At 33.6% G+C, this 21,070-nt stretch overlaps 1 protein-coding gene and 1 long non-coding RNA gene across 3 annotated transcripts; one reads left to right on the plus strand and one right to left on the minus strand.

Moving 5' to 3' along the window:
* The first annotated feature begins 2,927 nt into the window (after window positions 1–2,927).
* Window positions 2,928–10,112, plus strand: LOC148278225 (uncharacterized). 2 transcript variants are annotated; one of them, XR_015823244.1, is made up of 3 exons: window positions 2,928–3,055; window positions 5,083–5,432; window positions 6,962–10,112. It is a non-coding gene; the product is annotated as an uncharacterized LOC148278225 (long non-coding RNA). The 2 variants fall into 2 exon arrangements; XR_015823243.1 differs by having other exon boundaries at window positions 2,943–3,055; window positions 5,080–5,432.
* Window positions 8,407–17,722, minus strand: LOC148278226 (uncharacterized). The gene is made up of 3 exons (XM_088231736.1): window positions 17,512–17,722; window positions 13,693–13,923; window positions 8,407–11,230 (listed from the first exon to the last, which is right to left on the minus strand). The coding sequence occupies exons 2-3, from the start codon at window positions 13,892–13,894 to the stop codon at window positions 9,285–9,287; spliced, it is 2,148 nt and encodes a 715-aa protein (XP_088087862.1). The 5' UTR covers window positions 13,895–13,923; window positions 17,512–17,722; the 3' UTR covers window positions 8,407–9,284.
* Between the last annotated feature and the right edge of the window lie 3,348 nt (window positions 17,723–21,070).

The following is a 21,070-nucleotide window of genomic DNA, read 5'->3' on the forward strand; positions in this document are numbered from 1 at the left end:
GGACATTCTATTATTTATGACTAAAATGTACATAATATCTCAATTCCGTCATTTACCGTCTAGCAGATATAATCACTATGTATGTTTTCTGTTTTATGTAAAATCTAGAATTCAATTAAAATATCTTAATGTTATTTGAAATATACTCAGTAAAGAATTGAAGAGTGATATTTCAGAATGACCTAAGGCAAAAAAGTTAGTTTAGAGAAAGACAGTAATAATTTGTGTTTTGTTTGTTTTTATCAGATCGAGTGATTTTTTACATGACATGTTAAAGTGATTTTTAGTTCAAATCATACAATCAGATTAATTGAATACACTTCGGTAATTTGCCATCATCAAAATGTAAACGTAAACTTATTTTCTTGCTGGCCGATTGTAATAATGTGTGGCATGACGCCGTGATGCTGTTGACTAGACGGCCAACTGTGAAACTGGCGTCGCGGTTTTGATTCCTGCCAGTTGGAAAAAAAAATCCAAGAAAGATTTTTTCTCAATTGGTCCGTTGTGGTGTATTTTTCATAACCTCCTTCCATATCCTCTTTTCCACCCGCTGACAAGCTTCTATAATAGAGGCTTGGTGGTTATACTTAATTTAAAAAAAGCTTACTTTGAAATTCATACACTTTGACTTAGGACTGTTTTAAAAATCACTCTTCAATTATAATTTGACAAAAAAACATTCCGTTTTGGCAGCAATAACACGCCAGAGTCTGTAAAAAAATAATCAAAATACAAAAATCAGAACTACAACTTATTTTGTAGCTGGCAACACCAAATTATAAGTGGCTTGTTTTGTGATTGGACAAGATCGCAATGTTCTATTCCAGTATTTGCGGGTTTTAGTGTTACGATTGGAACATCAGCACCCTAATTACTTTCCACCCTATTTTAGCCGACTATGTTCGGCAATTTTTAATAAATCTCAATGATGATGCATAATTTGTTTTGTCAATATTGGAATTTTGAATTCACTCCATTCAATCCATAAATTTAAAATATTTAATTTTTAATTAGTACTTACCTGAGATCTCCTTACAAATATTTGTTTAAATAATGATTTCACTGTATTTTTCCTCAATCGCCATTTAATTTATTGATTTGTGTTATGTATGAAATAATTTTCGTGGCCTTATGTCACCTAGCAGTAAGATATAAGATTATTTTTTATAAATTTATACTTAGGTTTAAGATGTAAAGATTTCGATTTTAGCCAATTAAAAGTATTTTTAAAATTATGTTTGTTTTATTCATTAATTGAAATATGTACGAAAAATTCACCTGGATTTTAATGATTTTTAAGCATCATTAGGTGAGAAAAGAAATGGCGTAAAAAATAATGTCAAATTTTTAATAAGTTTTTAAAAGTCTATTGAGAATACGGAAATATCCTCAGAGTAATAATGCGTAACCTAGAGAGGAGCCCAAACGTAGGAAAACCATTCTACGACTATTGGGTATTAAGTTAGCTACAGTTCCCAGCAAAACAATGGGCCATACTCAGGTCGAGAATTGCCAAATGGATGTTAATTTGCATTGTAATTACTTTTAAATGTGTATTTATCATTGCAGGGTTAATCCAATCTATTTTTCTATAATTCGCCTATATTTATTTTATAAAACTGAAAATACATGTTTGTGTTTAATTTTTTATTTATTTATTCAATTTATTCACAATATATTCATGTTATATTTATTGAGACACAAATCCCAACTCCATTAAACCTAAGTCCTGAGTTTGTTTGTTTGTCCGTCACATCTCCGAAATGGCGAGTCGTAGCGGCCTGAAATTTAGACACATTATTTTAGATGTGATTTCAAGGTTAACTTTGCTATTTTTGAGTAAAATTTTAATCGACCTCTACTTAATAAAAACTCAAAACTTTATATGGATGCCTAGTGCGGCCCTGACATATTGCCCATAATCAACTGTCATTATCAACAGTAAACATACTTTAATTCACAAATTTATCCCCTAAATTGAGAAAAAATAGTATCTAAAGTAAATATGTTGATATAAGGAAAGTTTTTAAGCAACATAATACACGTGTCTGGACAATAAATGCCAAAAATCAATGTAAATCATGGGAAAATATTCAGAATCAATTACCTGTGAAAACTGACTCCTTTAACACCTCTGATGCTCCTACTGCTGCAACCAAACATACTGCAATTCACCATAGTCGATTTATATTTACTATAATGTAAATATCCAAGTTATTTACAATCAAAGCCAAGCACAGCTACAAAAGCATCCGATCGAACCGTTATGTTTATGTTGTCAAATAAAACAAAATGGCCACCAATTGGTTGCTAACCAACATCGCTTGCATTCTATGAAACATAGTGATAGGGCTTCTCTCTAGGTTACGCATTATTACTCCGAGGAAATATCACATACTACGAATTCCAATAAAAATATGTGATGTGGATTTAGAATAATTGATTGTATGTATTTTCATTATTGATCATTGGTTTGGGCGAATGAGACAATCCATTTTACTTCTACCTAGCTCCACTATCCATTTTTTTATGGCCTTTTAAAACATTTTCTCGTTACTAATTGTTTTAATAGATAGTGGAAGTAGGTTAAAGATTTTAATTGAATAATACTAAAAATCCCTTTGTCCGAAAAAGGTATTAGTATGTATTTGTTTAAGTTGTCTTTGTGTTGAGGACCTAGTGATTATATTATTTGTTTGTGACGTGCGTATGCGATTTCTGGACTATTAATTCTATGCTTGCTTATTATGTATTTGTCAACAAATGTAGCACCAACTAAGCTAACAATGTACATAATATTATCTTCATATTTAAAAATAAAATAAAATAGATTAAAATAATAAAGCTACATTATTTATGAAATTCAATAAATAGCCCTTTTTTCACATTTGGTACCTACTTTATTTGATTAGATTCCTTTTTCGATTTTTGATTGCTCTAAATTAATTGAAAGATGACAGTTTTTTTACGAAATTTACTGTTGTTAAATGTAAATTTTTATAAATCCAGTTATCTTTTTAGATATGTGGCACAATAAATTAATAGTGCATAGGTATGTCGACTGAAATAATAATAATTATTAGATTTTTATAACGTATTGTAAGCAGTCAATAAGGTTAATACATGTTGAAATTCGTTTGTAAAATGTCAGCTTCATTCAAAGTGTCTTAAAGTGAAAATTAATAATTATTTATTTTGTTATTTATTGTATTTTGACAAATAATAGCTATTTTTTAACTGTCACTTCCCGGTGATGTGTAGCTAGTACACTTTGCATCTAATAACTTTAATGTCTCTATAAATATAATTTATAATGGGCTAAGATTTTCGGTATTCCTCTCGAGAAGAAATCTTCTCAAGATTCAACTTCACTGACTACTGCCTAGTCCAACTCGTTAGCGTCCACGTCGCGAACCCTGGGCAATGGGATCACACTCATAACAGTATGATCACAGCAGATAACGAGAGAATGAAATGTGAGTTTCTGGCGCCTCGAAATTAAAACCAACCAGCTCAGGGAAGGTAACCCCGACAGAAAAATCCACCAGGGATGACAACGGGAAACCACTCTGGTCATCCTTTCCCAGGAATCACTGGCAACAAGCAGTTGTCCTGGCTGCGGAATATAGGAGTAGCGCAGGACCGAGATGCTTTCGCTGTAGTGATTACCAACGTCGGGGGGACCTGACAAAGCACCACGAGAAGAAGTGGTTAATTCAAAAATGCTGATTTTTAAGTAACCTAGATGTAGTTATTACCCTACGATATTATGATGAATGTGTTTATTTTTAGTCTATGGCCGCATATTTTCTAAATAAAATACAGGCATGGCCAAAATAATGGCAAAAAGTAGTAAAGAACAGTTGGGAAAACGAATCCAGAAATTAAATCTATTTGTCCGCTTTGTGATCTAATGGTCAGCGCATTTGCATACCACGCTTCCCGATATGGTTGACAAGAAGTATTTATTTAAAAAGGTTTTATTACTCTGCAATATTTCATAATTCCTGGTATCTGTGGCATAACACTGATTATGCAATAAAAAATAATAGTGATACGCTGCTTTTGATGTACCAATACTATTATTGTGTTATTACTATATTATTTTACTATTATATTTTTATTTTGTTAATTTCAATGATACTATTATTTTGTATATTTGATTATGTATGAATCTACATTTATATAATTTATAATTTACATTTAATATTTACGTCTGATTATCTTTTTTAAATTGTATTCTTTGGAATTTTATTATTTATTATACCTTTTTTTCTGGATTGTTATTATATTGCACCACATGTCATTATATTTGAATCTAATTAATTTTTCTATGTATTTTTTATTGTTAATTATTGCAGCTTGACACGGGCACAGCCTAAAAAGCCTTAATAAGTTCACTTATATTTAAAGGAGTGTAATTTTGAATGAATAAATAAATTACTTTAAATTATTAATAACATATTGCCATGTAATAAATTACTATAAATTATTGTTAACATATTGCCATGTATTGTTATATAACTTTTCTGCATTCCATTTTTCGACGTGTATAAATTTTTACTATTTATATTTTTCTATTATTATTTTGTATATTGTTTTGATTATTTTGTATATGGTTTAATATGTAAATAAGTGTTTTTGATTTATATATATGAGTCCCGACGTAACAGGGAATTTTCTAGCAAGTCGAGACATAAAAAAATATAACATGTGCTCTATGATAAAATTGTGTATTTTGCGCATCAAATAAATAAAAAAATGCAGTGGTCTATGGACCATTAGATGCAAAAAGTGTAAATATATGATGAATATTAAGTATGTGTATGAGCATGGGTGTATGTACATGTGATTGTGTGTATATGTATATCTGTATGTATATGTATCAAAATGTGTATACGAGTAAGTATATATTTTATTAGTCTGTGCTTTCTATTAACTTGTAAACTATTATCATGTATTAAAATGTAATTGCCTAGCTTGGAACGGGGTATGTATAAAATTGTATTTGTAATAAAATGTATTAATAATAAGTACGTAAATTTTATGTTTTAAAATGCTTTTTTTTCTTTTTAGTAGACTCCGCAGATGGTATAAAAAGGAAATAATAAAAATCTGTCGAATATTCTCGACATTTTTACTTTAGTTAACGCGGGAAAAAATCTATTTTAACTACATATTTTCATGAAAATGTTAAATAGATGGTTCTGGAATTCATCCAGTGACATAAAATCTAGAGATTTATGAAGGAAATGCAATCACCGCGCTCTGCAAGGGAGGCGGATAATGTTTCTGAACGCCTCAAGATTCTGGGCCAACAGAGAAGGTTTTGGAGGCCAACCGTCAAGTTCCTACTCGGAGGAAGTAACGCTAGTTCCGTATTGACTGGGATAATATTCTTCTGCTTCCTGACATCAGCGATAACAAAGGTATGTCAGATAAAAAAAATAGGGATTTACAGTGCATTCGAATGTTTAAAAGCCTGTTTTTAAATTTTGTTCGGTTAATAATATAGTGATGGCATACGCTAGAACAGGAAATGCAATTCCGTATTAGGACGGATTAAAAATACAGCTCTGTGTGTGAAATAGCACAAGAACCTTGGACAAAAAAGGAAATTAAGTAGTGATGAGTGCACCTCGTTGTGTAGTTGTTGGCGTGTTCCCCATTAGTCTTGAGGTCCTGGTTTTGATTCCTGGCAGCTGCCAGGAATCAAAACCAGGACCTCAAGATAATCGGGGAACACGCCAACAACTTACACACTGAAGTGTAGCACTAATCACTACTTACTTACTTTTTAGATCTAGGTTCTCTGTGCTAGGTGCCGATTGGGAAATGATGATAGTAAATAATAATAATCTTTATTTGGTATACGAAAATTTAGCTAGCATAGTGCATATAAAATACAATTTATTATATATATTTTTTACAATATTTGAGTTTGTCCAAATGTTAGTAGACAAAAAATTGACAAATTGTTTTCAGGCGTTGCCTAGTATGTGAAATTATTCAGTCAGATGAATCTCTTCACAACAATAAAGGTTTCAGCTCTTTAACTTCACTTAAATCAACAAATGGAAAAATTGAAGAAATATGGATGTTCAAACATGGTGAATGTTACACAGAGTGTAAAGTGGCCACTTAAACCAGCTAATGACAGGTTATAAGCCCTGTAATTGCCTAGTCTTCCATATTCCCTTATTTAAGGTATTCTCCATCCCTGTTATAATTTGTTAATATATTTTTTAATTTATTACTTTAAAAATATAATAAAATGCACTATGTTGTTTAATGTTTGTTTGTATTACGTCTATCTAAGTAGGTATGGTATAGCCATTTATTTTTATTTATTTTTTATTTACACTTTATATACATATACAATAAATATACATATAAGGGCGGGCATATTGCCTCAAGGCAGTTTCTGCCTACCTACCCAAACCGTTATACGACGTCACTTGTTCAGATGAGTCAACCAATGATAAGAGAGTTGTCAAAGGGTTCCGGTTCTTTAACGGAATGATCTGCAGAAGTGACTTGGGTGACTTGAGTGAGTAATTTGGGAAATACATAAAACTTTAAAAATCATAGCGCTGATAATACAATACCTAAACAAGTTAAAAATATTTTTTGACTTAGTTTAACTGTCTATTAACAAACATTTCATTTTCAGCATTTTTTGAGAGCCAATCTCCACTTACTTATTTTTACGAGTTTGACTTTAAAAACAATAAAATGTCTTTTGCACAGTTTGCAAAATGGTCTATTGAACAAATAAGAACTAGGCAGCGAGTTCACGTGTACAAAAATTTGGACAGATTCATAGCATTTTCAATAATAATTTCTTTATGCCTATTTCTTTTCCTCGTCTTCACTTTATAAATGTTCCATAGACAATATCAAAAAAGCTGTTGTATTTTATGCATTCAAATATTCATGAACATTTTTTTATTTGTAGAAATTCACTTTGCGAAATTTTATAGTGCCGATGTTTTTGCTTATCTGGATGGAAATAGTGACAGACATTTCGGATGCATTCGTTACGGAGGTTATAAAAAAAAGTCTGCAGCCCGTAGAGGTGATGTGTTCTTTAACTCTAGCGACGGCGATGGTCACTCTTGAAATATTTCTGTGGTTTAGCGTCATTAAATTCTACGAAAATTGTTCCTGTATGCCTGAAGAAAATTCAAATAGCTCAAGAAACCGTTAAATATAATCTAAGCCATACACACGTACATTATTTATCATCAATTTATGTAAAATATATTTTCTAAATAAACTGTTTTTTTAAAGATCATTTTTCTTATTTTCACTATCGGCATAATCGCCATGATTTTTAAATAATAAATGTAAGAGGTGTATCCAGAAAATTACGGCAATTTTAAAATTTGCGAGTTTGGAGTGTACGATTGTCATTTTTTAAAAATAATGTTGGTTTATATGCCCCTGAAGTATGCTAAAATTTTCAGCAGTATTCATTGTTTACTTTGTCTGTGTTTTTTATTTTTTGTGTTCTCACTGGAATCGAACTTTTCGTGCATAAGTCAAGCGTCGCAATCACTACACTACGAGGCTGCTTTGTCTAACAGTAAATTTGTCGTGTATTTCAGGTACCTTTATTTTTTATCGGTTTGTCCAAATATTTAATTTTGAGGGCCATTTTCAACGAGTTGTAAAACTTACTATTAGAAAATGGGAATCAACGGAATTGGGGTAGAGTGGGATTCGAACCACGGACCTTTAAGCCGTGAGTCCGAGACACTAGTCACGGCCCTCGCGACTACAACCCGATTCAATATTTTCTTTAAAAATCAAGAGTTAGATTATTAAAAAATTAGATTTGAAGATAATTAAATTACAATAATATATTTTTGTATTAATTTTACTATTAAAGACCTCTACCTATATACTTATTTCAATAAAAACACTAAAATGGCGGCTTCCGTGGTGTAGTGGTCAAGATGCTTGACTCACGCACGGAAGGTTCCGGGTTCGATTCCCGGTTAGAACACAACAATTAAAAATGTGATTTGTGATGTAATTCACCACTGTAATTGGGTCTCCTGGCCTGTTGTCGTGCAAAAATAAATAAATAAAATGAATATAGTTATCTAGAAAAGATAACACATTATTATCACCATAATTGTTTTTTATTTTTTTTAGGTTTTTATTAAACATAAAATAACTTGAATTTTTGGCAATATCCACTAAATGATAAAATCAAAGATTTATTTATATAATTTCTGTGAACAATTTAAAACCATAAAGCTATACATACTTATTTACGTACCACGTTTAAATAATCTGCCATAGTAAAAAAATATTAATGACACATAAATAAATGATAAACATTCTTTATTATGTTTTTCAACAACCGCGAATAATAAAAAAGAAAAAGTCATATTTCTTAATTAAATCATTTTATTCCTACAACTGGACACAACAATAATCTCTACTCAATTGCAAAATAAATTAATATCTTAAGTTTAATGAGTATCTTTTAGATTGTCGACTTTACGCATACGAGAACATTTCAAAAGATAAATTATTCATTTATTCTAACCCAAGTTTTAATCATAATTTTACAAATATATGAGTCAATTGAATTAAGGGTCATACATTAATTTTATAAGTACGTGTAATTGTGCTTTTTAATGTAAACAAATTAAATGTATCGGTAGTATTGTATATATTAGTCAAATTATTGTGATAGTCAAGAATTGAAACGAATAACATTTTTATCTTGAGATCATGCATATTTTGTGTGAATTTACCTGTATTAAAATTACACAATGAGCCTATTATTTTATATATGGTATATTTTACATACCTTATCTTTCAAAATGTCGCATCGATTAAACAGAAGCCTGTCATCATTTATAATTAACTGTTTATACTATCCATGCACAGCATTGTTGGCACCTCTGTTAAATGTTTACACAATTTGTTTTCAAGATGAAATATTGCGAAACTTTATCATTTTTCTAATTATTCACGGTATTAAAATTTTAGGCAAACAAGATCCCTCAAACAGTCGCCATGACACACTTGCTTTACAAAGTAAAGCACAAAACACTTGTATTTTGTTCAAATAATAGGCCCAGATGTTATTTATTTGTTATGGCCATTCCACAGTTTGAACCCGACTGATTTTCCATCGGTGAATTTCATTTGTCTTCCATAATTATCTACTGGAAAAAAATCTGCAGAAAATTCATTTTTCCGTAATTGACGATCGGCGAGAGAGACGCGATTTGATCGTCTCATTTCTTGATTTATTTCTAGAGTAATGATATCCCAGGGCACTCTGAAAACCTTTGCGCCCTACAGAATTCTTGAAGCCCATCGGAAATGAGTTCGTCAGCGGCATAGAAGTTGACCCTTTTTTGCAAGATTGATATCAACTGCCACAAGAATGCGTGACAAGGTTTCCTGGTCGAAAGGTAAAACCCAGCGCGGTCAAAAGACAGGGTTACCTTTGTTGGCATCGTGAAAATGTTCAAGTTGTTGAAAAAGTCCATCTGCTTGTAGTCATTATTCTCCCTAATCTTCATGTTTGGTCTGCGGAGCACGTTAGAAACTGGACTGAGTTTGTCATTTAGCGCTTCTAGAGAATAACTTTCGGAGCTGCTGTAGCTTTCACTGCTCATACTCAAGTAAGAGGCCGAATAATCCTCCGACGAAGATGTATCAGGTTTACTGTCTAATGATAAATAATCATCCTGGAATTGTAACATTGGTTTAGCTAGAACCGGTATTCTCTGAAGAGCGTCCTGAATTTTTCTAATCTGTTCGTTTGAACCACTTTCATTTAGCTCATCAATACGGTGATGTATGACACCAGTTTTCCTAAAAACAGGGACATTGCGATCAACAAAACTCGTCGCTTGCGCCATTACGACCTCGTCACTGTATTGGCTCGATTCGCTTTCTTCGGATGATATATCAAAAAGATCTCTCCTCATTCTGCTTACTCGTTGATTTTCTTCCAATCTTTTCTTTATCTGGTCGTTGTTGGCTTTTCCATTGACGTATCTGAAGATCTCATTATTGACATGTTCCGGAGACATATCTGGTCTCAATCTCAACTCATCAGACCGGGAATCCATAGAGCTCGGCAAACCGTCGTACGATTCTGAAGAATATTCGTAATAATATGATTCGTAACTTTCAGATTCGTATTCGGGTGAATCATCGTTTCGTGGCGCTTTATAGAGGCCTTTAACGAGGGCTGCCTTGTCGCTTCCGGAAAGTGCCGATGAGGATGATGACGATAATGATAAATAATATTCCTCCGAAGATGGTTCTGAAAATGATTCACTTGTGGATGAATCTGGATAACTATAAGAATCCGGAACGGGTTGTGGATCGCCAGCTTTCAAATTTCTAAATGCCTCTTTTGCGTCGTTCAATCTTATTCCTGCCTCGAAACTTATTCCCTGAAGTTCTTTTTTAAATGAGTCCAAAGTGTCTTTTTTGTTTTTTATGGGATCGAATGCGTTTATAGCATTTTCCGTAAAGTTTCTTTTTAGTTCCGCTACGAGATTTTGTAATTTACTATTGGGACTTTTGTCCTGGCAGTAAATGTTTGTCTTGTCCAAAAACATCTGCATGGGCATGGTTATTCCTCCGTGTTCCCATAGAGTCAAAATACGCATCGAGACCGGAACAATTTCTTTGGGAATGGTTTTCCAAACCTCCTTCAGCGGACTATGCTTAAAATAATGACTAAATGTGGACTGAACGATTTTGATATTTTCGTTCCCAGCAAAAGCGTCATGATCGGTAATATCTATGGGAGTTACATCCGTATTGTCGTCGGCTTCTGACGAAGAAGTATCGAAGAATTTGTACTTTCCGATACCTCTGTGATAAAGTTCCCAGTTCTTGAAACGAGAGTTTCTTTTGTAATTTCCATCCATCATGTCGTTGAATAAAACGAAGACGTTTAAAATGAAGCTCGGGTGGTATTTGACGGTGGAAGTGAGAACTGACTTAAACTTTGTGGGATCGAACATTTCGTTGTTGTTGACTATGACGTGGAGATATATATTGGTCTTCATGGTTGTGTCCTTCCTGCCCGCGTGTGTACTCTTGAGCAAGCACTGCTCCTGATGGCTGTAGACACCCAGAGAGGATCTCCTGGCTACGTTGACCACCATCATGATGCCAACAACGCTGATTATAATGAATGCGATCGAACCTAACCAGCAGAGCAGTAAGTGATCTAAAAAGAAGATAAAAATGATTAGCGTATAAAACATAATTGTAACTTTTAAAGCATTTGTGTTTTTTTTTATATCCGCAAACAAAAAAAGTACAGGGCACTGTAGATTGAATGAACACCTCTTAAACCTATAGATGTAGATTCTGCAGAGCAGATGAGGAAACACCTGTACACATTTCATGTGAAAATGATGCTTTATATCACAAAAGAAACCCGCATCTTCGGGGAACCACTGGTCAAACCTGATGATGTGAAAGCGCTCTCCTTTTATCTAATGGCCCTATAATTTAAGGATTTGGGATTTAAAAAAAAATATTATGCGGTAGTTGCATTTATTATCTTATTACTAAAGTTTATTGTTCATAACTGTGGATTTTTCTATTTTTATTAAGTTTCTATTTTATCTTTACGTGTTGAGATCAGGAAAGATATTCTATAGTGGGTCAATCAGGAACGTCTCTAGCAAAGGATAATGAAAAAAAATCTAATTAACGGGCCTTCCGTTCGACTAGAAGAGTATTCGGCATTTTGAGTCCTACTTTGGCTTATTTTATCCTGTCATGTCCTGTACTAAATTGACCTTGTATATGATATATAAAGGATCTGGGCTTGGAAGAAATTATTTAGCAGTCATCGATAAAAGTGCGCACGCCCTCATATCAGTTGCCATGATTTTTAAATATCTAGGCTTGGAGGGCGAGCATAGATTTACAGGGACTCGTTACAATGGATTTATTTATTTATTTACATACAGGTAGTATTATTACATATTTTTTGGCAAGTATAATATATATAAGTTCCAACTCCATACAACCAACATTTTTGTGTTGAGTTGGGACGAGCAATTTGTTGGCACAGACACATGAGTATATCACCACAAACATATATTTTTTAAAACAGATATATGGCACATCAATATGATAAACAGTAAACTTTAACATTCGGAAAATCATCAAGGAGTTTCCCACTCAAATCCCTCCCACTAAGGAAAATCCAGTCCTTAACTCTTCTCTTGAAAATAGTTTTGTCCTTAAGAGCTTAATACGATCTGTCTTGACCTGCAATTCTCGGTAGCAAAAATCTACGATGTATGCAATAAAAGCGATTTGCTTATCAATGGTGATAAATCGAAAGTGATGGTGTTTGAAAGGGATGAAAATATAACTAAATGTGAGATCAGTGTGAACGGAGATATTCTGAATCAGGTAGAAGAATGTATGTTTACTGGGGATGGAAAGACTGAGAAAGATATTGAAAGGAAGGTGAGTGCCGGGAACAGGGTGATCGGTGCACTGAAATCTACTTTGGCAAACAAATGTTTATCGCAGGAGGCTAAACTAGCAGTTTACAGTGGAGTTCTAGTGCCAACTCTAATGTATGGGAGCGAAGTATGTAATTGGAAAAATGATGATGAAAGTAGGTTAAATGCTATTGAAATGCGATCCCTCAGGCAAATGTGTGGTAAAACGATGCATGATAGGTGCACAAATGTCGAGATCCGTGAACTGTGTAAGGCTGAGATATACATTATCGACCTTAAGACCTTAAGCGGAGAGACTATCACGCACTCTCACTTCTGTTCAATGTAAACTAACGCTCCTATATACTTGCGTGAAAAATGTCAACGCTTATCAGTTCATGGTTTACCTCTTCGTTCTAATTCTCAAGGCACTCTCCTAATACCCATCCACAATTCCTCTTTCTTCTCTTACTAATATAGTGTCCATGCGGCTCGACTGTGGGATCATCTCCCATCCACTATTAAAGATCTCAGTATCTACAGTACAACAACAACAAACCATCACGCCGTTTCCCCGTAAGGGTAGGCAGAGAGGATAGAACACCACAACACTCTATCTTTGCATACAGATCTCGCTTCCTCTACATTCATACATCTTCTCATGCACGCGCACCGATTATACCGACTTTTGACATGTCCATCTTTAAGTATTTGTTGGATTTGGTCATGCCATGTCTTTCTCGGTCTTCCTCTATTTCTGCATCCATCAACATTCGCATTGTAAATATTCTTAGCCGTTCTCTCGCTGTCCATTCGTTCTACATGTCTTTAAATCACGTCTGAAGAAAAATCTACTTTCTCTTCCCTCAATCTCTCCTCCTTTCCTCTTTCCTCTTTTTTCCCTTTTCCCATTGAGTAATAGTATCGATTTAAGGTAATTTATAAATAAATACGTTTGTCTCTATTTTTGTATATCTTTAGCTGTTTAATTTTTATTTTCTCTTGGGTGTGTTTTGTAACTTGAATTATAAAAATAAAACTATTATTTTTTGGTTGGTTGGAAGAAATTGCCGTTTGGCAATAAGCCTGCCAATGTACAGATAACATTATGTACAAAAAGTTAAATAAATAAATAAAAATAAAAATAATATTAAAAACCGTTTTATCTAATCGTGTTTCCGCCACAAGTCTTCAAGATAATGAGTTAATATAATGTAATTACCAGGCCACTTGTTGATGATGGAACTGGCTCCGAGGGCCATACTCCTAGCTCGGCCCTTCCCGACCCTTATCCTGCTCTTGAGACTCATTGGCTTATTCCACTTGGTGTCCATATAAGCTTCCTCGTCGGATCCTTTCTGCACCATCGACTTCACAAAATACGACACCAGTAGTGGACTTTCTTCCTCTATGTCTATCCCCATTGGGTGCGCAAGAGAACTATTGAATAAATCTAGAAAAATAAAAAATGGTGCTATACATATCAACCTCATAATTATTATTTTCTCATTGCGAAGCGTTCCTCGCAGAGTAACCACGTAAAGTATACATATTTATTTACCGATTTTGACAATTTCTATATTACAATAAATGTTGAAAACCTATATGGCAAAGGTGTATTATTTTATTTATTTTTCGTACGGCCTTAGCCAATTGCATCAGTAATATAATAAAACATATGTACAAAAAACTGAACAAAAAGAACATAAAACTATGTAGCGAGGACAAACAATGGCAATAAAATAATAATATTCATAAACACGATCAACATGTAAGACTCCGAGCTAACTTATGCCAATCCATCTTCATCCCACGTTGTGGTAACAGCGAAGAGATCCACGAAAAGCCGGAAGATATATCCTAAAAAATACCAAGTTGTGTGAAGAATTGAGTTATCTACACATTCTGGACATTGGGGTATAAAAACAGAAATTGCTCTGAGAAGATTTAATAAACCGCATTATATTGGGCTTTGCATTTTAGGGTAATCCTGACGAAGAGACGAGTACGACTCGAAATTCGTAGACATGGCAAAACTATTTATTTACTTACATTCATCAAAATGTTTGACCACATATTTCATACCTTAAATATTAATAATAATTTTCTTTATTGTTTAAAGATACATGTTTTTTTTCAATATGAATTGTCAGGTTCTAAAAAAGATTGTCTCTGGTTAGTGCGTTTACTTACCAAGCAAGAGGTCTCGGGTTCGATTCCCGACGCGGTCGACATAAATTTATAAATATTTATTTAATAGTTGTTTTTACACTGGAATATTTCACAGTCCCTGGACTGGCACCTAAAGCGTAAGACTGACTTCATACTGGGAATGCTTGGCTACAATAGTTTGGAGACAAGAAGAAATGCATACTTGCTTATGTATTTTTTCCGATTGATCCGTGGTATTACGATCAACATAGGTATAACGGAGAGTATTTTTCTTTATGTTCCTAATGACTACCTTAGACATAGACAGCTTAAGCTGTTTTATCTTCCTGCTTGCAGAACCAACCTGCCGATGGTAATGCCAGTAGGAAGAGCAATGTCTTTACTCAACCGTATCTCTTCGGATATTGACATCTTTCATATTAGTGAAAAAAAGTTCAGAGAGGATTGCATTCTTTCTCTATAATTGCTGGGTATTTTTTATTTTTACCATTTTTGTATATTTAAATTTTAGTGTTTATTTTTTCGTTTTATGTATGCATTGAATTTTTTTGTTATGTACATAAACGTTTTTAAAATAAATAAATTGAAATTAAATTGAAAAAATTGAAAGACTGATCATCTCACCTTTCGGAACTCATCTTCGAGTGCCAGAGTGAATAGTTTAGGACAGTGGTTCCTAACCTTTTTATCGCCAGGTACCGGTCTACGTTTATTAATTTTACAGCGGCCCACTTAGGGGGGGATGTTGATTGTTTATATTTTAGATTGTTTTGATTGAATAATTTTATTTTTATTGTATTTAAACATGCCTTCAAAAAAAAAACTCACACCGAAAAATGAATATAAAGTTATTTAACATTGTATAACTCACTAGAACGCTAAATCAATGAGAACCCTGAGCTTGTTTCTTTAGCAACGAGACGGTTCCATCTGGGGGTAATGGGAGACGATAACACCCGAACCGCCGTGTGTTTCTTATGTCCAATTTATTCCGTTGTTTTGTTTTGGTCGCTGTCACCCAGCTCACTGATAAGATGTTGGAAATGGCTGTAGGGATTCAAATATTGTGGCGGCAATTGCCAATCTCAGAGTATTCCGCCATGACTCTAATCCAAAACACCGGTAAATTTTTTCTCTCAATCGTAGTTTTAAGGCCGCCGTCATTTTCAATCTCCGGCAGTTGATCCTCTTCTTGCACAGACATGCTAAATTCGCCTAGTTTGTTGCAGCAGCGCTCGAACTCTTTTTAAAAGCAAAGACAGGTGATTGTGCACCAACTGGGAAAATAAATGCTCAGGCCCTAGCCTAAAATCCCCGATAATGTCTGAAAAATGTTCAAAATGCCTTTGTTTATGCGCCGTCCCCACAACTCCTCTCAGCTAAATATTTTTTTTTCGTTAATTATTTTTTATTTTATTGGTTATGTTCAATTTTTAAACAGGGCTTTAGGCGGCTCGGTATCATTTGCCCGCGGCCTGGGGGTTGGGAACCACTGGTTTAGGAGACATAGTGTCTCTTTGTCCTTAAATCCAAAGATATACGAATACTCACTGAACGATGAAATATTATCATCTGTGTCTAGTATACGAGATTTAGGTATTATACTTGACACTAAACTTTTTTTTACAATTCATTGAACGTGTTATCAACAAATCCTTAAAACTTCTTGGATTTTTAACAGAAGCACAGCTGACTTCAAAAATATCAATACCCTTAAAACTCTTTTCTGTTCCCTAGTTCGCCCGCACCTAGAGTATTCCTCTGTTATCTGGTCTCCATATTCTGATGTTCACATCAAGAATATTAAATCAGTTCTACATCGATTTTTGAGAAAGTAGGCTGGAGGTTGGGCTTATCCAGAAACCTATATACGTATAATGAGTTAGAAACTACCTTGAATATATCTTCTCTTCAAGACCGTCGAAATAAATCCGACCTTATAGTCCTATTTAAAATTCTCAATTCACTCTTTGATGCGCCTGAACTACTGAGCTCAATAAAATTAAATATCCCAACTAGCAACCTCAGACAAAACATACTCTTTCATACCGATAACCATAGAACTGACTATGGTTTTCATTCCCCTATACCCAGAACTCTTAGGTCTGCCAACAAACATACCAGTCTTGATTTCTTTGATAACAAGTTGTCTTCTTTCAAACGATCACTGAATCAAATTCAATTATAAACACCTCTCTCCCCCTTCCACTCCCACCATATACCATTGTGTCTTTCAATTTTTCTTTATAATAATTTTTTATGCATAAATATGTCCTTAAAAATGCCCATTGGGCGTATATATAAATAAATAAATACGTATTTTTTGTGTGGGTTTGTGCAGCTGTATTGTTGAGGTTGTTTTATTGTAGATGTTTATGGAAAACATAATATCAATGTTGACAGACCTCAAAAACCAATGCAACAAAGTGGGACTAAAAACTCATAAAGATAAGACAAAAGTCGTGTCTACAACAAGTTTAATACTGCCCATAAAGATTGATAGTCAGGGTATTGGCAGAGTCGAATCATACGTTTACTTACGGAGGCAATCAAAAATACACCACAACACCCAGAACAATTGAGAAAAAATCTTTCTTGGATTTTTTCTTACAAATGGCGGGAATCGAACCCGCGCCGCCAGTTACACAGCTGGCCGTCTAACCAACTGCGCCGATGCGCCTGTAAACTCACTCATATAATTAGAATTTATGCTGTAATTCTGTGGCAGTATGATTAACATTGTATGAACTCACTACTAGAAAATGAGAATCCAACCTCGGACCTTAGGTTCGTGCATCCGCGACAATAGCCACGGGACCACAACTCGTTTCTTAACTTACATATTATGTTAATTCTAAGACTAACATACCTTAATAATTATTGTTTTAAATCCAATAACATATATTATTCACATAAATAAACATTTCATTCACAAATGTCACTGTTGCAAAAACTTTTGTTTTCGTTAAATATTCAAATTTCGAAGCATTCGAAAATATTCGATTAGGTACTGCGTAGGAACTATTTGTTATCATGAGTATTTTTTTAGATGTCAATTATTCGATAGCCGAGCGCTAACTGTCATTTTTGTTGCTTCGTAATTATGTTTCAAAAACAGACTTTCGTGCAAGGGCAATAAATCACTATGCCATTATTTTTATTGAGTTTAAACAAATGTTTACTAACCTGGTCATACGCAATGTTTTGTCATAGCGAAACAACAGGGTGCTATAAATTTTTGTGCCATATGATATCAATATATTGCCATATAATATAATATTAATTAGATGGATAGCCGTAGAATTAAGAATAGTCCAGAAGAAGCGTAAAATCATATTTGAATACATCGGACAGTGTCCAATAATTCTCCCACTTAGACACACTTTCGCCGCGCGCATACGTTAAGTCGCCGGGTAATGTTGCTTGATGGGGAAATAAAATAATCATAACACAAATGTAAGGTTTAAAAAAAGAAATCTATTAATTTCTCTAAAATTTTACTGTGCACGCGGAAACATTGATTGACACAACAGATTAGATAAATAAAGGGTCATTTAATAAGAGTAATTTGATTTATGAACTTTGAACTTAAAATTTAAAACAAACTTTATTTGACACAAAACGTATATTTTTATGTCATGCTAAGTAATATTTGATGTTTTAAAGATAATGTCGTTCAAATTTCCTCCACGGCGTTGTTTAATCCGAGGTCTAATTTTCATTAGTTCTTATATTAAATGAGCAAAGTTGGGTAAAAAAAAATTCTACCCTGGCAACACTAACGAAATTTCCATTTTGTTTCTTCGACAATCTGACAGATGGAAAAATAATTCAATTTTTAAGTAATTCATTTGCTACTTAAACATTCGTTTGTTAATTACACATGAAATGTGATGTCATCCTGTTTCTTTAAGATCCTAGCAGTATTTCTACACTTTAAAAGGACACAACACGGCATACTTCAATTTAAATCAGGAGTTGCGTACTGAGCGACGTCTACAAAGAAACTGAGGGGAAAAACGTAAACCTACTATTTTATGAGTAGTTGAGTCGCCTTCTGTTTGATGTGCGTATGTGGTTTCTGGACTATTCTTAATTCTATAGTGATAACCATTTTTGCTAGAATAGTCCAGAAGGAGTCTAGAATCAAATTTGAATACATCGGACTGTGTCCAAAAATCCCCCCATGTTCGCCGCACGCGTGCTTTAAGTCGCCGCGTAATGTTGCCAGATCGCGAAAAATATATAATAACACAAGTATAAGATAATTATATTAAAAAAAATAAAAAATATTTCTCTAAAATTTTATTGTACACGTGGAAACATTGATTGACACAACAGAGTAGATAAGTTGAGGCCCATTTATAAGAGAAATTTAATTAATGAACTTTGAACTTTGAAAAAATATCGCGGTCTCCATGGTGTAGTGGTCAAGACGCTTGACTCACGCTAGGTTCTCACGGAAGGTTCCGGGTTCGATTCCCGGTGAGAACACAAAAATTAAAATGTGATTTTTCTCAAGCCTGGTTGTTCTGTTATGTAATTCACCACTGTAATTGGGCCTCCTGGCCTGTTGTGGTGCAAAAAAAAAACGTAAAAATGTAAATGTAAAAAAGTAGCGTAAACAATTTGATTACCTCGGCAACACTGACAGAATATTTATTTTGTTTTCTTTGAAAATCTGACAGATGGAGAAAGAATAAAATTTTCAAGTTATGCATTTGCTACTTACACGTGCATTTGTTACTTACACATAAAATATTATCCCATCCCGTTTCTTTAAGATCCCAGCAGTATTTCTACACTTTAAAATGACACAACAAGGCATAGCTGAATTCAAATCGGGAGTTGCGTACTGAGCGACGCCGACGTCTTCAAAGAAACTATTAGGTCAAAACCAAAAACTACTTGTTTAAGAGTAGTTTAGTCGCCTTCTGTTTGATGCGCGTATGCGGTTTCTGGACTCTTCTTAATTCTATGTATTTATGTAAACATACTTAGCACTCGTCTTGCGTTCCATTAAACTTAAGTTCCGGAACTTAACTTGTAGTCAGTAGATGTGAAACACCGTAAAAGGGCACAACATACAGCTTTCAGTCCTTAGTAAACTGGCATGGACAGTTTTTTATACTGTACTACGCGTTTTGCACGGCAATGTTGACGCGAACAGGGCTCATTTTTCAGAACATAATTTCAAACTATCGTTCTATGTAGCATCATCTCTATTTAATCATTATGTTTTAATTATAAATGATACATTTTCTAATTTATTTTTTTGTTTTATTTTTAAAATTTTTAATGGTATGTTTTCTAATTTACATTTAATCGTAGTAATGCAGAAAGCAGCATTTACGCTTAAATTTGTATTATTAACGGTATGTTTTCTAATTTTTTTATTATTTTATGATACTATTATAATTATTAAATTTGTTTAAGCATAATTTTTTTTAAACGCATGTAAAAAAGAAGTTCCAGCGTAAACAAAGAAATTTCCTGGCTAGTCGGGATCTGAAACAAAGAACTCTGTACATTTTAAAACTAGCATATTTAAAAAAATATTTAGAACGCAGAATTTTTTTAAAAATAAAATATTTGAAAAAACAAATGTTTGCTTACTTCTGCAGGGGGGAAGCGAGGGGGGCGTGGCCATGTGTTTTGCGGTGTATCAGACTCCCCCCTACCCTCTCCTCGCTTCTTCCTTGCAGAAGTAAGCAACCATTTGTTTTTTTTTATATTTTTTTTTTTGTAAATTTTATTCGTTCTAAAAATTTATTTTAATATGCCAGTATGTCTTCTTGCTCATACTGATCATCGTGGTTTCGGATGTGACAGGATTTAACGAACACCCTGTATACATAAATACCTCGGTGGTGTTAACATAAGTTGTGTTCGTTTTCGTCCAAATTTAAAAATGGGCACCAAAATTAAAATAAAATGGTAAAGGTCATTCGTAATAAAATTTTCTGCTTCACAAGATATTGTGTTTGTTTTTACGTTGCACGTATTATTTTATTTGATTACAAGTCTTTTATGGAATGTCAAGTTGACGAAAGTGAGCATTTTCGACACCTCCTTCAGTTCCCGTTCAATCGAGGGAATAAAGCTGCTCGCGATATTTGCGAAGTGTACGGTAAAGATGCTATGCGTTATTGACAAATCTGTTGTAAAGTAATGAAAGAGAATTCATTATTGACTAATTTTTTGTTGTAAACTCTTTTTTGTTATGTATAAAAACGGACACAACTTATGTAAACACCCAACAGAAAATTAGCTACACTTTAAGCACATTTTAAACATTTTAGCAGCTGCTAGCTAGTATCGTTTTTATGGTAAAGAGGTACATATAAAAAACCACGAACTGAGGAAATTTGTGTATGTATAGATTGCTTACGTTAATTATTAGACATGTATTGTGACTAGGGAATACA

The sequence above is a fragment of the Micrasema longulum genome, unplaced genomic scaffold (genome assembly GCF_059751315.1).
Source record: "Micrasema longulum isolate JH-2025_06_02 unplaced genomic scaffold, ASM5975131v1 h1tg000908l, whole genome shotgun sequence".
Classification (NCBI taxonomy): Eukaryota; Metazoa; Arthropoda; class Insecta; order Trichoptera; family Brachycentridae; genus Micrasema; species Micrasema longulum.

Bases quoted from the DNA above. Each gene is read 5' to 3' on its own strand.
- LOC148278226 (XM_088231736.1), bottom strand. From the start codon at position 13,894: ATGGGGATAGACATAGAGGAAGAAAGTCCACTACTGGTGTCGTATTTT. The intron at 11,231-13,692 runs GTAATTACATTA...TCTTCTTTTTAG, and splicing joins CATCATCAACAAGTGGCCTG to ATCACTTACTGCTCTGCTGG.